The 15,273-nt window shown below is 43.5% G+C and overlaps 1 protein-coding gene across 3 annotated transcripts in view; it reads left to right on the plus strand.

The window, feature by feature from the left end:
- The window catches only part of LOC147030813 (intermembrane lipid transfer protein VPS13A-like), a 222,936-nt gene that overhangs the window by 139,874 nt on the left and 67,789 nt on the right, over window positions 1–15,273 (plus strand). For all 3 annotated transcript variants that reach the window (XR_015056515.1, XM_085875249.1, XM_085875250.1), the window contains 11 exons: window positions 1,731–1,878; window positions 2,077–2,201; window positions 6,609–6,769; window positions 6,915–7,150; window positions 7,556–7,827; window positions 7,918–8,010; window positions 8,298–8,714; window positions 8,849–9,001; window positions 12,827–12,982; window positions 13,349–13,673; window positions 13,793–13,950. Coding sequence is in view for 2 of the 3 variants with exons in the window: in XM_085875249.1 (XP_085731375.1) it covers window positions 1,731–1,878; window positions 2,077–2,201; window positions 6,609–6,769; window positions 6,915–7,150; window positions 7,556–7,827; window positions 7,918–8,010; window positions 8,298–8,714; window positions 8,849–9,001; window positions 12,827–12,982; window positions 13,349–13,673; window positions 13,793–13,950 (2,244 nt within the window). In the remaining variant the exon portion in view is untranslated. The remainder of the gene's footprint in view (window positions 1–1,730; window positions 1,879–2,076; window positions 2,202–6,608; window positions 6,770–6,914; window positions 7,151–7,555; window positions 7,828–7,917; window positions 8,011–8,297; window positions 8,715–8,848; window positions 9,002–12,826; window positions 12,983–13,348; window positions 13,674–13,792; window positions 13,951–15,273) is intronic.

Genomic DNA, 15,273 nt, shown 5'->3' on the forward strand with positions numbered 1-15,273 from the left:
GCTGCTATCTGCTTTGGGAGGACCTGGCTGCTGCGTGAGTCAGGAGTCTGCTTCGAACGGAGGTCATCGACAGGTTCAGCCTGCGTCTGGCGCCGGAGCCTCTGACTGTCCCGACTCAACGACGTTTTGGAATCCCATGGACCCAGCCTGCGGAGCCCGGCACCTCGATTTGGCCTTGTTTGGTGAACAGGCCAGCCTGGATTTGTATGCTGGACCTTGTGAAAAGCCAGCTGGAGCATACCATCGTGGATCTTTCGCTCTGATGCAGTCGACCTCGTGGGGTCTGAACGCGCGAGAGTGCGTGCATGAAGTCTGCAACAAAAGGGCGAGCGCCATTTTGCCACGTGGCACGTTCGAGCTGGGGGCTCGAATCCATGGACATCGGCTTGTTACGAGCGACATTCCTGCTTTTGACACTTTCCTCTCGTCCATGAAACATCACCAAGTACTCTGTCTTGTCTGCATGCTGTCTGTCTGTCTTTTCTGCATGTTGTTTAAGGCATATCTCGGTAGGGACCCCTTCAAAACCTGTTATCCGTAGTTCCCTAGTTAAGAACGGGTTAAAGATTGTTAATAAAAACATTGTCATGAATATTTTGCTTGTGTTGTGTTCGCCGATGTTCCCCAATCAATCTGGTTGATTCGGATGAAGTTGCTGCTACGGATTAATTTGTGTGGCGTCGAGGAACGAATCGTTCGATTGGCATATAAAACCAAAATAGTTAGACTGGCAGAAAATGCTCGGCATCTGACAAAACCAGTCTGTAACCGGGGTTCTATTTCCCCAACTGGTAAGGTCCAGGATTACGTTGGTATCGCGATTGAAGACGCGTAACCCGAGGCCTGTGCCAAGCCAGCCGGCGTTATAACCCCGGAGACGGCCGGAGTGGGTTGAGAATCTATCCGTTGCTGAATCCTTAACAATATCATATGTGTGAACCTCTCCCTAATTACATAACCGATGATGTAATGGGATTTTTTTACTGTGGACCATTTTATCCCTAAATGACCCTCAAAAATTATGACTTCAAAAAAAAAAAATCGAACTCATTCCCCATGAGGAGTACTTACTATGTGCGAAGTTTCAATTTTTTTCCTTTGTCGCGTTTCAGAGATAGAAGTCCAAAGTTTTCCCATTTTTCCAATAGGGCTGGCACACCACATGAGCTATGATGTCATAATTATTATTAAAACATTCTACTTGAGTCGTCACACCAATGGTGAAAAATTTCATCTCAATCCGACAAGCGGTTACGGAGAAAAACACGAAAGTTCTGTGCGGACAAACAGACAGACAAACCCAAATGAAATACCCTCTCCTTTGGTGAGGGTAATGTTTTGAAAAATCTATTCATTGTTTTTCTTGTAAAAGAACCCTCATGGAGAGGTTCAATTGCATTAGAAAGGAACCTGTTTTTGGTTATTCCTAGTTTATAGGTGGGTCTCATGTTGGTAAGTTGATGTACTCGACTTATTACTGCTTCCCACTAAGAGCACATTGCTGCTTTCAACGAATAAGATATTTTCCATGGAGAGGTCACTCTGGTGCGTTGGGAAATTAAACTTGTGAAAGAGTCATTGTCACATGCCTTAGGATTCTGAAAAAGGGATGGAGGTGCAGGATTATTTCCCGTGGCATTGGTTCCACCTGGCAGGGCCTCTTTCGAGGGACTGCTTGATTGCTGTTAAAACCGTTGTTGTCGATTACTGATGCTTTTGGGTGTTGACAGGTGACATTACGTCAGGAAGATGTGCGTCTTGTCATGGCTACGCTGAGTGAAAATCTAACAGAAGGGCCGACGACTGGAGATAGACAGGAAGGGACTGAAATGAAGGAGGAAGAAAAACCTCTGAACATTGGCAAAGATAAGTCACAAGGTAAGATGATCAATCGCACGATTTGAGTCGGTAAATCGATCTGCCTTGTTGCCATTCTTGGAGAAAAAAAAATATATATATATATATATATATATATATTTGAGCTGCAGCCGACGTTTGCGTGATTTTGATGAATTGATTTTTTGTGTGTGCATTAAATAGTTCTAACTCATTAGATATAACCTTTCTTCTCCGTAGGAGATAAGATCGTGATCTCGGCTGTTGTGGAATCAAAACAGCCGGCGGTACCTCATACGACTCTGAAATTTGATTTCAATTTCGAAGCTCTTTCGTTGCTGCTACTTACTCCAGATCCCAGCAAGGCAATGCTCCGTTTTCTCATCCCAACATTGAAATACATATATTAATTTGTCTTTATTTGTTTTGCCAGTTCCTGAAGGGTGTGTGTGTGTGTGTGTGCGTGCGTGCGTGCATGTGTGTGTGTGTTTTTTTTTTTTGTCTTTGCTTTGTTACATTAACGATCTCATTCTTTTACTTCATGGCATCACTTTGTTCTTGACATCAATACTTGCATTTCATTACCCCACGTGCATGAAGCGAAAAGTGTGCTTAAGCAATCTGTTCACTTTGTCTGTGTCTGTCCATAAACATAAGTTTATGATTGAGGAACACCTTCATTCCAATTGAATGTTATATTTTGAACACGAATCGGAACCTGAATTGGAAAACTAACCTGTAGTTTCGCAGTACTTTGGCGCTGAATTTGTCCTGATTGTATGTGCTCAAAAAGGAGTGAGAGAATTGTTTTACTCTTTCTTGCCTGTCTGGCAGTTAAACAAAATTGAAATCATTCCAAACAGGAAGCTTACTGTTTTTTGGCAACATTGCAAACAACAGAGAGGCACGAAGAACTTGTGTAATGTGTTAGATAAGGTGGTGTGAAAGACACTGCATCAATGGCAGTGAAGTTCTGAAATTTTATTTTTCGACAACCTTTAAAATGTTAATCTTATTTCAATCGAATTATATATTTGAACACTGCAGAACACAAATTGCCATATTTGGTATTTTCAAAAATCTTTCGTTTAGCGGTACTTGGACAAAATATTTTGGCATTTTATATCATCTAGATTCTAGACCAATCAAATTTTCTACTTGCAGACCCTGCCCACGTCCTTTTTTTTTCTCAAGACTGCGCAGCTTAAGGTGTTCTCTGAATTCTCTAGTTGCTACATGTTTTGTCCCTAGTGGGTATAGACATCAGCCATTAGCATCAAGGCATGAAAATAGCAATTATCATTGCTCCTCTGTGCCAACAGTGTGGTAGGTCAACTAAGTACTACTGTTATTGGTGGAAAGATATCTTATTCATAATTCCTGATGCAAATATCTTCCCAAAATTTGGCATTGTATGTAATACGGCTTGTATGTTGCAAGCTTCTTTCTATTTGATTACCTGTTCAATCCCCGGTATACTTACTGTACATTGTGCATTCTAGGTTAAGATGAATTTTTGTTCAGACAAATGGTTCGTTGAACATATTTATTGGTCTTAATGAGATTACTGTTGACCTAGATCAAGATTACTTGATTACTGATTACTGCATGGTAAAAATAACAATCAAACTCAAAGAGCAATGAATAACTGATCCTTCACTAAACCTTGTCAGGTCAGGCCAGATTAGATCTGTGACTTGCTGCAGGTACCATTTAAACCTTTACTAACCTGTTTCATGGTCGGGTTGTCGGTGACTAAACCATCCACCCCACCAGGTTTCCTGGTGAGGATGGTGTATGGATATGGACACCCATCAGGATAAGAAACAAAAGCTGTCAAAGGGCAGAGGAGCTCGTTGAGCCAACGGCCATCCATATCTTGTGCCCAACTGTCTGTGGACGTCCTTCTGCAGTTGAGTTACTTTTTTTTTAGGAGGTTGGTGGTGGGATTTGCAATCCAGCCACCGTAAAACCCTTCACTCCGCAAACACACAAGAAGAACGCAAAGAAAACTGAACACCCACTCCGTGGGAGTACCTCCTGTGCAGCCAGATTAGATCTGTGTTCGGAACAAGTGTGTATCTACCCTCAGGAGAGCCAAAAAACAACATCTTTCCAAGCTCAAGTCTGAACTCTCAAACGTCTCTCCTTCCTCCAAATCCTGGTGGTGTTTTGACACGGTCTACCACTTACAAAGCTTTCACCCGCAGCCAGATGGAGTACTGCTCTCCCCTCTGGGCTGATGCTCCTGCCTCCCACCTTTCTCGGTTTCACGCTGTGAAAACCAAGGCATTTCATATCATTGGTATCTCCCATGATGAGGCTGAGCCTTTGGGCCTCTCACTCTCTCATTGCAGGCAGGTCGGTGGTCGTTCTGCCTTCTACAGTCTCCTTTCTGGTATCGCTCCCCCCCCGCCCTGTCTTTGTCCCCACCATATTTCCGCAGGGTGATCAAGGTCCGCCAACAACCCCCTTCTGGTAAAACTACCAAAATCACGAATCACTGCTCACCTTCACTCTTTCATTCCTCGTTTTTCCCGCCTTTGGAATAAACTCCCACAATCTCTTCAATCCCATTCTTCCGTCCTGGTCTTCAAAACAGCTCTTCACCACCACCTCTTATCTTCCCCAATCCAAAACCTCGATCTTTTCTACCCCAGTTAATCCACCCAAAACCCACCTCCTTCAAATTCCCTGCCTTCCTTCCTGAAAGTCCCTGTAATGTCCATCTTCTATTCCCCATGTTCCCATCCTTCTCCCTTCCACAGATCTTCTAATGTCTCTGTTCCCCACTGTTTTGTCCTTCCCTCTCCCCCCTCTTGTGTCATGTCCCCCTTGCTGTGTGTTATGTGCTAGCTGTCGTACGAGCCTTGACAAATGTATACTTTATTTTTTATTTTTTAATGAAGGCCCGCCGGGCTGTTTACATTGAGCGGTTGTACCAGGCTGATCCACCAGCTCTTGAGTTGGATGTCAGGGGTGTTACTATCCCTGTTGCTGACCCTCCAATCAACTGTGATCCTCCTTCATTTGTGGAAACACAAGCAGCGGTGAACCAGTTGAAATGGGTTAAATTTCCTGGGATCTATGGCATCCATACTGAACTTCTCAAGGCTGGTGGAAATGCTGTAGTCATGTTGTTGCATGCATTTCTTGGCTCTGCCTGGAACACAGGCATCATCCCAACTGAATGGAAGAGGGGCCTTGTTGTCCCTCTCTGGAAAGGGAAGGGTGATCGCCAAGACTGCAACAACTACCGAGGGGTGACGCTCCACTCAATGCCGGGCAAGATCTTTGCTCGGATAATTCTTGGTAGGATTCGCCACCATCTGCTTTAGCACCAGCATCCAGATCAGTCAGGTTTTACACCAAAGGTGTCAACGATCAACCGTATCCTTGCCCTGCGGGACCTCACCGAACGCAGGCGAGAGTTTCGGCAGGGGCTGCTTTTGCATCCCATGTTGATCTCTGAAATGCATTTGATTCAGCGAATCGGGATGCCCTCTGGAGGATTCTTGGTCTTCGTGCGGTGCCAACAAAACTGATTAATCTGATATCTGAACCACACTTTGGTGCTGAGAGTGCTGTGAGATGTGGTGATACCATCTCCAACTTATTTCCAGTTGTTACTGGAATTTGTCAGGGGTGTGTACTGGCCCCCATACTTTTCAGCACTTGTATGGACTGGATACTAGGGAGGATGTTGGAGAGATCAAGCTGTAGTGCATCTTTGGGGAATGTCAACATCTCTCGCCTTGATTTTGCAGATGATGCAGTCATCTTTGCGGAGACTCTGGGTATCCCTTTGGGGCCCCTCGAGGTGCTGAATCATGAGTCGGAGCCACTGGGATTACAGGTTTCCTGGGTAAAAACTAAGATCCAGGCTTTCTTTGACATCTTGGATGCTGCTGTCTTGTCTGTACCAGTTTATGGTGAGGAAGTTGAGGTCACTGAGAGATTCACTTACCTTGGCAGTGATATTCATGTCTCTGCTGGCTATGAGCCAGAAGTCATTAGTCATCTGGGTCGGGCCTGGGGAGTCATGGATTCACTGGATCATGGGGTGTGGCACTGCCGGTACCTGTGCGGGAGGACAAAAGTCTGAGTCTTCAGGTCCTTGTTGCTTCCAGTCTTGCTCTACGGAATTGAGACTTGGACTCTGACCAGGGATCTGAGCCAGAGACTTAATTCCTTTGGTACAAGGTCTCTTTGGAGAATCCTTGGCTATCGCTGGTCAGACTTTCTATCCAAAGAGTGGTTTCTGAGAGAGACTCAAATGACATTTGTTACCTGCATAGTCCATGTGTCAGCTGTGGCTCTATGGACACGTCGTTCGTTTTCCTAACGCTGATCTTGCTCACCAGATAATTTCAGCGAGGGAGCCTCGTGAGTAGAGGAGGCCAAGGGGCCAACCACGTTCCTTGTGGTTGCAACAGATTGATGGGCATCTTAAGGAGATGGGAGTGGGCCAGGTGTCTGCCTGGGGGATGGCCAGACGGAATCCCCTGGAGTGCCGGCGGAACATGGATGCAGCGACGCACTGCTCCGGCACATGCTCCCATACCTGCCCTTTCCTGACGAACCCTCAGCAGTTTGGAAATCTTCTTGGTTAATAAATATACATGCATTAAGGAGCCTTTCCCCTAAACATTGAAATCACTTTGGGCATATGACCACCTCATATTCTTTCATCTTGGCGTTTGTTTTGATGGGTCTTTTTTGCTCTGGAATTTGAAAGACAAGTGACTATGAATTTGATGTGTGCACAGCAGAAGGCCCAAGGACGGTCAGGCTGCAGCAAGTTGGGCGAATTCCAACTGCGGCTCATTAGTGCCAAAGGGGCCATGACCTCAGATGGTTGGACGAGGATCACCTTGCACCTCAGCAACTGCATGCTTGATGACCTGCGTCCTGGAGACAATGTCATGTCCAGGTATACAAGGGATTGATTGTATCTGTTCATCATAGCGAGACCACTGCATTTGTGTGAAGTCACCGGCCCATATGAAACTGTTGTATTTTATGTCCATCTCTGTTACCTTGAAAGACAAAATCTGAATGTGGTGTTCTCTTGCTAGGATGATTAAAATGAGAGCTGGCGAGCAGCGACAGGAAATACTGGAGTTGTGTTACGCACAGAGCCGGGAAGAGATGCGAGTTGACTGCATTCTGCGAGATCTCTTCACCTGCGCCAGTGTCGAGTTCCTAATGGCCGTCATGGACTTTTTCACAGGCTCGCTTGTTGCACAGGAACAGGCCACGGGTGTTACCTCGCATCAAGGCACTCCCAAGCTCACCAAGACAACAAAGGAAGGTCTGTCAACAAATTTCTCAGTCGAGGAGAAAATATATTATGGGAGTAGTACATCATTACTGGGTATTCTATAGTTTATGTCATAATGATGATCATTCACTTGCAAATGTCTGCAATTTTAGTTTATTTTGAAAGGGTGGTGCCTGATGTCATGCTCCGGTGGTATGTCCTGGTCATGTATGCTGAAACACTAAGGGTGCACCTTTTATAACAAGTTTTTGGAGAAGGGATAGCTTGGTGGAGAAGGCGAGGGGGTGGGCGGTGTCACAGTATTACAAATGTTTGATAAAATGACAGTCCACAGAACGTACCTGTTTGGTATAATGAGACTCTACTGTATTAGTCGAGTGGTGTTATGTTTGTTTGTGTTTAACTGGAGCTCAGCAATCCTTTCATTGTCTCCAGAGCCTACAGCTGCAAGCAGTGCTGCAGCACCAGATACAGATAAAGGCAGTGGTGGTGGACGCATGGTTGTGTCTGCACGAGTGACCAACCCAGAAGTGCTTTTTGTGGCGGATCTACGGCGCTCTGACAGCCCTTCGCTCATCGCCACTCTGCAGCTAGACTTTGACCTGAAAAGGGATGGCGATAAGCAGACTATGACTGCTGCAGTCCGAGATCTTCAGGTTGTGGCTTGTCCACTGGTCCGCAGTGACAGGAAAGGCCGGAGAACCATGGTGAGAAGAGCTCGTAATGCTCCCAAACTATATTTATTTGTGAAATGTGGATGAAGATTGCTCTCAGGCTACCCTTGCTGTCTTTGACAGGTCTTACAGCCAACGTGTTTATTCTTCAACAGCAAGCCGGAGGGTATAAACTCCACCAAGATTGACCTCCAAGTCAAAGATGTAATCCTTAAGGTCTGTGTATTTTCTTCTTTTTTTTTCTCCACCACCTTGAGGAACCTGAGAGCTGAGGCCCACTGCTTTCTTAGCCTCTTCCATATTCCATTGACATCCATCTTGTTTTCTGGTGCATAACCTGAGTTGCACCCTAATTATCGTGCTGCACCGAAATATGAGGTGGAGTTTCGACCACATTTATGGTTGTTGCAGATATGGGACCTTTTGGACACCCAACACATTTGGTCTGTGAGATGACTGACTCTTCTCTCGGAACTTTGTCCTTGCTTTCCCATCCTCCTCAGGTTTCTCCTGTCATCATTAATTCGGTCACTTCCATCCTGGCAGCGCTTTCTCGCTCTGCAACCGAAAGCGAGGTTCCACAAGATGAAGAGACTCGACTTTCCCTGTGGGATGTGAGTGACTGGGAAAATGCCAACTTCTGGTTCCTGCAAAAGGGTGTGGATGAGGCTCTTGATGAGCAGACGATTGAGGGTGGGGATCATGAAGTTGAAGAGGAAGACCAGGAGGAAGATGGGGAGATGGTAATTGCTAGGCAAGGAAATGAGTTCATGGAGCTGATGTTGGAGTCATTGACTGTGACGCTGGAAGCCGGAGTTGGACATCGAACCGTTCCCTTGCTGCTTACCGAGGCCAAGTTTTCATGTGCTGTATGGAATTGGAGCTCACTTCTTCACGTGGATGGCAAGCTTACACTTGAGGTAATGACTCGATTTGCCTTTTGTAAGATTTCATTTCTGACCCGAGAAATGGCAGCTCCTCTTTGTAGGGTCGGTCGAACGAGGAGTTTCTCTCGCTGACCTAACTCGATGCCATCCCATGTCTGTGTGAGTAGATTCTCTACTACAATGAACTCCTAGCTGTCTGGGAACCTCTGTTGGAGCCCATGTTTTTGAATGAAAATGAGCTGTGGCAGGGAAAGAAAAATGCACATTCTAAAATTGTCTACGAGGATTTGGAGCAGAAGCGCTGGGAGCTTGCACTTAAGGTTTGCATTTGTGGGACGAGCATTTCCTGTTTTGGCTTCACCGCCATTATGGAGAGGTTAATGATAAAGACAAATTGTACAAGGTGCATACCAGAAAGTGAGCATGATGTACATCTTCTGAAGTTGCAAATAAAGATCAGCATGACCACAAATTAAATTCAATTAAATTAAATAAATTCAATTAAATTGAATAAATTCAATTAAAGCATATGTGACGTCTTCATATAATCTCCTCTTTTTCTCTGTGCAAGTCGACACCTTTTAATCTCATTGCAAGGCTGGGTGAAGTCGTGTTTGAACCACCGATAAATGGCGAGCTGCCAAGAAGCATGTCTTTCAGTTAGCCGAACTGTAAAAAGTTCAAAGCTGCAACTGGTAAACTAGAACTGCAATTGAGAGAGCGCATATCTCCACCAAATTCAACAGTTTATGTTTTGTGTCCCACTGATGGGCGGGATCTGCATCCGTACCTTAAAAATCGAATAGGCTTTTTCTTGTCACCGACCCAACTCTTCCACCAAGTTTTGTCATGCGTCCACATCATGCAAAATATTGTTTTTGGTCCTATCTCTCAATTGTGAGGAATCGCTTTAAAAAAATTGTCTTGCACGGATCCGATCTGGATTTTCACCAAAATGGAATCCATTTATCCTTGTCACACACTGAACCTGTCCACTCAGTTTCGCCAAAATCCGTCTAACTTTTTGAGATATCCTGCTCACAGACACACAGATAAACAGAAGAAAAAAAAAAACCAATGTCACCCCCAGGGTGACCAGTATCTTGCCAAAATGTGAACATGAGTGACTTATTTATTCAATTAAAGTTACTCAAAAAATAAGGGTTTCGTCAACCTTGACCTTTTTTGTGACCTTGACCTTTTTTGTGACCTTGACCTTTATATTTTCGTCCGGTTAATGGTATCTCTCCAGGACCGTTGTACATGAAATATCAAGAGATTTTGATGAGAACTGAGGAAATAAAATTTTCATGAAAAATCCGTTTTTTCATCATGACGTCATAGCGTCAAACTTTTGACAGATCTGGAAAGCGCTTATCAAGCGCTTTCATATGAGGTATTCCTCGATATGGTATCTAAGATTTCAAAATTTGACCTTGGGGTCAAAAACTTTTGACCTCCAGCACTAACCATGAAGGTCAAGGCCGATCACCAAAAATTAATCAGCTGAGCGCCAGACCATGAACTATATTCCCATGAAGTTTGAAGACTATCTGATCAAAATTACTCAAAAAATAAGGGTTTCGTCGACTCCCCTGATTTGCGACAAAGTGACCTTGACCTTGACCTTGAAAATTTTATGCGCTGAAAGGGACCTCTATAGGACTCTGATATGCGAAGTTACAAAAATTTCCAATGATAACTGTGCTCTGCAGAGTGATCGATTCGTGATTACAGACAAAAATAAAAAAAATAAAAAAAAACCATACAAGCTGACTAACATATCTTGCAAAAACTTCGTTTTGGCAAGATAATAAACAAAACTGACAGGGGCGAAAACATAACCTTCGTCCACCTTCGGTGGCGGAGATAATTACAGGATTTCATAAAGAACACAAGTATGCACACCTGGTATTAGTTATTTTTGATAAGTTGGACTTTGACCTGTGAGCTCCTATTTGCCAATCGCAGGAGGAGGAGGAGGAGGAGGAGGAGGAAAATGAAGTACAGTTTTGAGACTTCCCTTTACTTTGTAGATACAGATACACAACGTCAGTACAATTTTAAAACACTTATTGAACAAACAAACAGATTATATGTGCCAGCACAAGAGATCCTGGACAGACAGATTTACTCCAGATCTCTCAACATAACCGGAGAATCTTCGTCTTTATATAGTTTCCAGTAAGACACAGTTTCTTTATAATTTTCTGACATTGATGTCAGTTCACCCGGTCTTGACAATTTCCAGGTGAACCTTATCTTCAGTCTTCTTTGACAGCTCCTGCTTAAGTGGTTGGAACACACATTCAAACCCAAACATATTAATCGCACAGAATGCTCGAATGATGTCAAACACCAACCCTAATGGCCATTAAAACAAGTTTCCATCTTATGTAGGTTAAAAATCAGTCTGCTTCTCCCAAAACTGGGAAGATATATTATCTTGAAGCGACCAGAGTGTACTGGATACGCCTGGACATTTTCTTAAGTCCACATTCCAACTTGCTTGTGTCTTTCATACAAAATTCTCAAGATAATTCTACATGACAGGCAATTCTTCTTTATATTCAACTTACTGGCAAAGTTCAACCTGTTTACACATTTAATATACAGGTGATCTTTCCATACAGAGGAGAAATATAATTATGTTAATTCTAAATGGATACATACTAAAAAGAATCATATCATATTTGAGTACATTTTATTTCAGGATTAATATATTTTATTTTAATAATATCAGGTTTTAATAATCATCAATTTATTTATTTCATCACCCCCAAACCCATCATGATAAAATGTTTCTACAGCTTGTTTAACTCCTTCGAGCCTTTTCATATAATGTTCTGTCAGTTCAAAGCATCTTTCATTTGGAAGTTTAACACATTCATGGGGTACCCTCTCCTTCACACACTTCTCCCATAGCGTCTCCACAATGCGGAGGTTTCCAGATGAAGAGGGTCACTCAAGGTACTTTGACCTTGTTCTCCTTTCATGATGCATCAGCCGACATTGGCCCAGTGCTCGCGGTGCAATATTGTGCTGTAAAAAGCAAATGGACCCAAAAAGGCTTTCTTGTACTCCACTTCAAAAATTTCATCCTCCACCTCCTTAAAAAAAAAACCCATTACTGTATCAAACAAAACTTTAATCAGAGGTGCATACCACAAGTCATTAATATGAGTCTTTATCAACCCTGCAAATATGTATAATCATGATTAACTTTTGACATGCAAGTAGAAAAACTGTCACGTCGTCCCTTATTACCTTCGCCACCGAACGTGGACGAGGTTGGCTTTTCCACCCGTTTGTCTGTCTGTTTGTGAGCAGGATATCTCAAAAAGTTAGTGACGGATTTGGACGAAACTTGGTGGATAGGTTGGGTGTGTGACAAGGATAAATAAATTCAATTTTGGTGAAGATCCAGATCCGGATTCGGATCTATTAATTTTTTTTAAAGTGATTCTTCACCATTGAGAGATAGGACCAAAAAGTTGTGGATGGATTGTGACAAAACTTGCTGGATGATTTGGGTCGGTGACGCGATATTTGAAAAAGTTTTGGACGTATTATGAGCAAACTTGGTGGACAGATTGGTTCGGTGAGGAGAACAAGGCGGTTCGATTTTGGATCAGGTGCGGATCCAGATCTGGCCTATGGGTGGAATACAAAACGTAAACTGTTCAGCCTCGCAGCGGTATGCGTTTTACCGAATGCCATTCCAGTTGTATAACGTAATTTAATTATTTTAATTAGGATAAACTTTTGTTCATTTTTACTTTATGTTTTTGTTGTTATGGCTTCTTTATATTCTGCATGAACTCGATTTTAGATTTGCTTCCAGGATGCAATTCCCCCGCTTGGTTGCAAGGGGTGTGTGTGAACTTTTGTTCACCACTATAATAATCTGCATTGTTTGGGGTGGTTTCCTTGAATGGTCAATTTGAAACTCTACACTGTATCAAAAACTTTTCCTTGTGTGCACATCCACAATCATATGATTGTTTTACACCTTTTTGTTCCATTCCAATATGTACAGTTGGTGATAATAGTAGTGCAGACTGTTCTGAAAAGCATTGATAGGACCAGGTGAAGAGGCAGGTGTGTTTTTTTTTTATTTTTATGTTTTTCTCATGGGCACTCAGGTGCGAAATAGTGCAGTTTGCCCTGCGAGACAAAGGCGTCCGTCGGAGGAGATTCCGAACCCACCACCCGTCATGGCCATCAACGTGACATCACGAGACTTGCTGAACATCACTCTGTCACAGCAAAGCCTAACCATGATCAGCAACCTGGGAAAGGTGCTCTTGTTGTAATTGGTGGTGTTATCCATCCTGAATACCATGCCAATGACTACACATAATGTCTCCTCAAAAACAAGCATCATTGATTTTAATAAATAAATAGAAACAATTTATTACTTTCACAAGTTATTTGAATTGAACACCTTGTCAGTGCGAACAATTTCCATGTCATTAAGTTATGTGAGTGAAGTTTGGAGCATTGGAGTGGAATGATTGGTTAAGCGAAAACTCGGCCTGGAATGGGCAGTTTGCTTGTATAAAGAGACGTAAGGCATGATTGCTCAATTACTCACCATCATCACCCTTTACCTGGTTCAATGAAATATATGTTTATTAAATGTACAATGTGCTCTCTCTGTACAGGCCTTTGCAGAAGCTGCGAGCCTATCCTCTTCAAATATAGGCTCAAGTGAGCAGGTAGCTCCTGTGACCATAAAAAACTGCCTCGGAATTCCACTGGATGTCAGGCTTGGGGATGCCGTCTCCCCCCTTACGCCAGAGGGTGAGCCACCCTTTCCTCAGCCTCACCTTTCACCCCCCGTGTCTCCACGATCGCCGCTGGATCCCGTGGCACTTGGCCCTGCAAATGTTCTGCAAGACGGAGAGAGCTTGGGTCTGGATTACTCCGTCCCCGTAAACTCCAGAGAGCGCTCGTTACTTTGCCGACAAGAAGTGCACCTGGCCATTGGTATTACCATTAAATAAACTCCCAATGGTGTTGTAACTAAGTTTTTGGGTTTTTTTTAGTCATTGTTGTTTTTTTTGAAGAGGCCAGTCTGCTAAAATCCTTGTGGCGTTCAACTCCAGCACCACAGGACTATAATGAGATTGTTCTGACGATGGCGAAGGTGGGGCGATACGTGCACACACTGAGCCATGCCAAAGACTTGCAGCCGGTCACACTGGTGTGTCAGGTGGATGCTGCAAGTGGAATGAAGTCGCTCACCGTGAGGTCACCTTTACAGGTAAGATGAATAGCAACACCCATTCCTGTGATTATTTCCTTTTGGTAATGATAACAGTGAATCTCATGTATAACGAAAGAAAGGTATTTTGAAGGAAGAAGAGAGAAGGGTGTTGGGGAGGGCATGTCAAAACTCTGACATTTTTGCATACATGATATTGAGATGGCCCCAAAGGAAGTTTTTTTTTGATTAGTTTTTTTTTTAATTTCAAACAATCTTTCACATCTCAGTGGCGCAATGGTTAGTGCATCCGCTGTGAAGTCTGGGAGTTTGGTGGTTCGAACCCCGGCCAAGTCATATCAAAGACTTTAAAAATGGTACGTGCTCCTTCCTTGCTCGACACTCAGCGTTTAAAAAGAATAGAGCACAGAAAAACAACCGTAGGTTGGTAATAATAGTGCAAGCTTTGATGGGCCGAATGGCCTCCACCTCCATCGAAGTTCCTTGTAAAGGAACTCTCTATTTATTTATTTATCTTGTTGCGTGACCAAAAGAGTTTTTAGGACGTATGTACCTCAAACTGATTGGGTGTAACCTCTAATCTTTAACCCATACCCAGTTCCTTTGTATTTCCTCTTGGAAATTTTATTATTCTGAACTATGTACAAATGTTTAGTGTCTTCTTAACAGACTAAACCTATGACCTGTTTGACCCTCAAAGTAAGGTTCACACAGGAAACCCCACAGCCCCCAAGGAGCTGTCACACCTTGACGTTTTAGCCAACGTATGACAACGTATCAAAATGTATGTAACACGCTGGCATACGCTGAACTATTGATGTTTTTTTTCAGTTTTGGGCGTATTCATAACGAGTTGGACGTATGAATAACGTATTAGTAATGTACACAGAACGTTTCGATAACTTATAGATAACTTATACCAACGAATGCTGAGCGTGTTGTCGGCGTTCACAACCTATGCCCAACGATAGTCTAACTTATGCATAGCGCGGCAGCCTATCGCCGACGATCACGTGGTGTAGCCTCTTAATAGGCTGCCGCTCAACGATTTAAAGGCCCTGTCACACCTTTACGATTAAGCCAGCATATGCCGACGTATGAAAAATTTGTCTAAAACGCTGGCACACGTCAAATACATTATGGGTAAGTTTTGTATACGTTAAGAGCACGCTGAAGCACGCTGGCATACGTCATAGTACGGCGAGCTCGTCGACAAATTTTAAGCATGCTCAAAATTTTTCGACTTATGCCAGCGTATGACTCACACGTTCCGCATACGCCGGCCATTAGTTGTAGGCACGTTATGCGGTTGTTGACACACGTCGACACACGTTACTTGTAAGTTACTCATCAGTCGAAACA

This window comes from Eptatretus burgeri, chromosome 3 (genome assembly GCF_056783735.1).
Source record: "Eptatretus burgeri isolate ZD-2024b chromosome 3, Ebu_testis_v1, whole genome shotgun sequence".
NCBI lineage: Eukaryota > Metazoa > Chordata > Myxini > Myxiniformes > Myxinidae > Eptatretus > Eptatretus burgeri.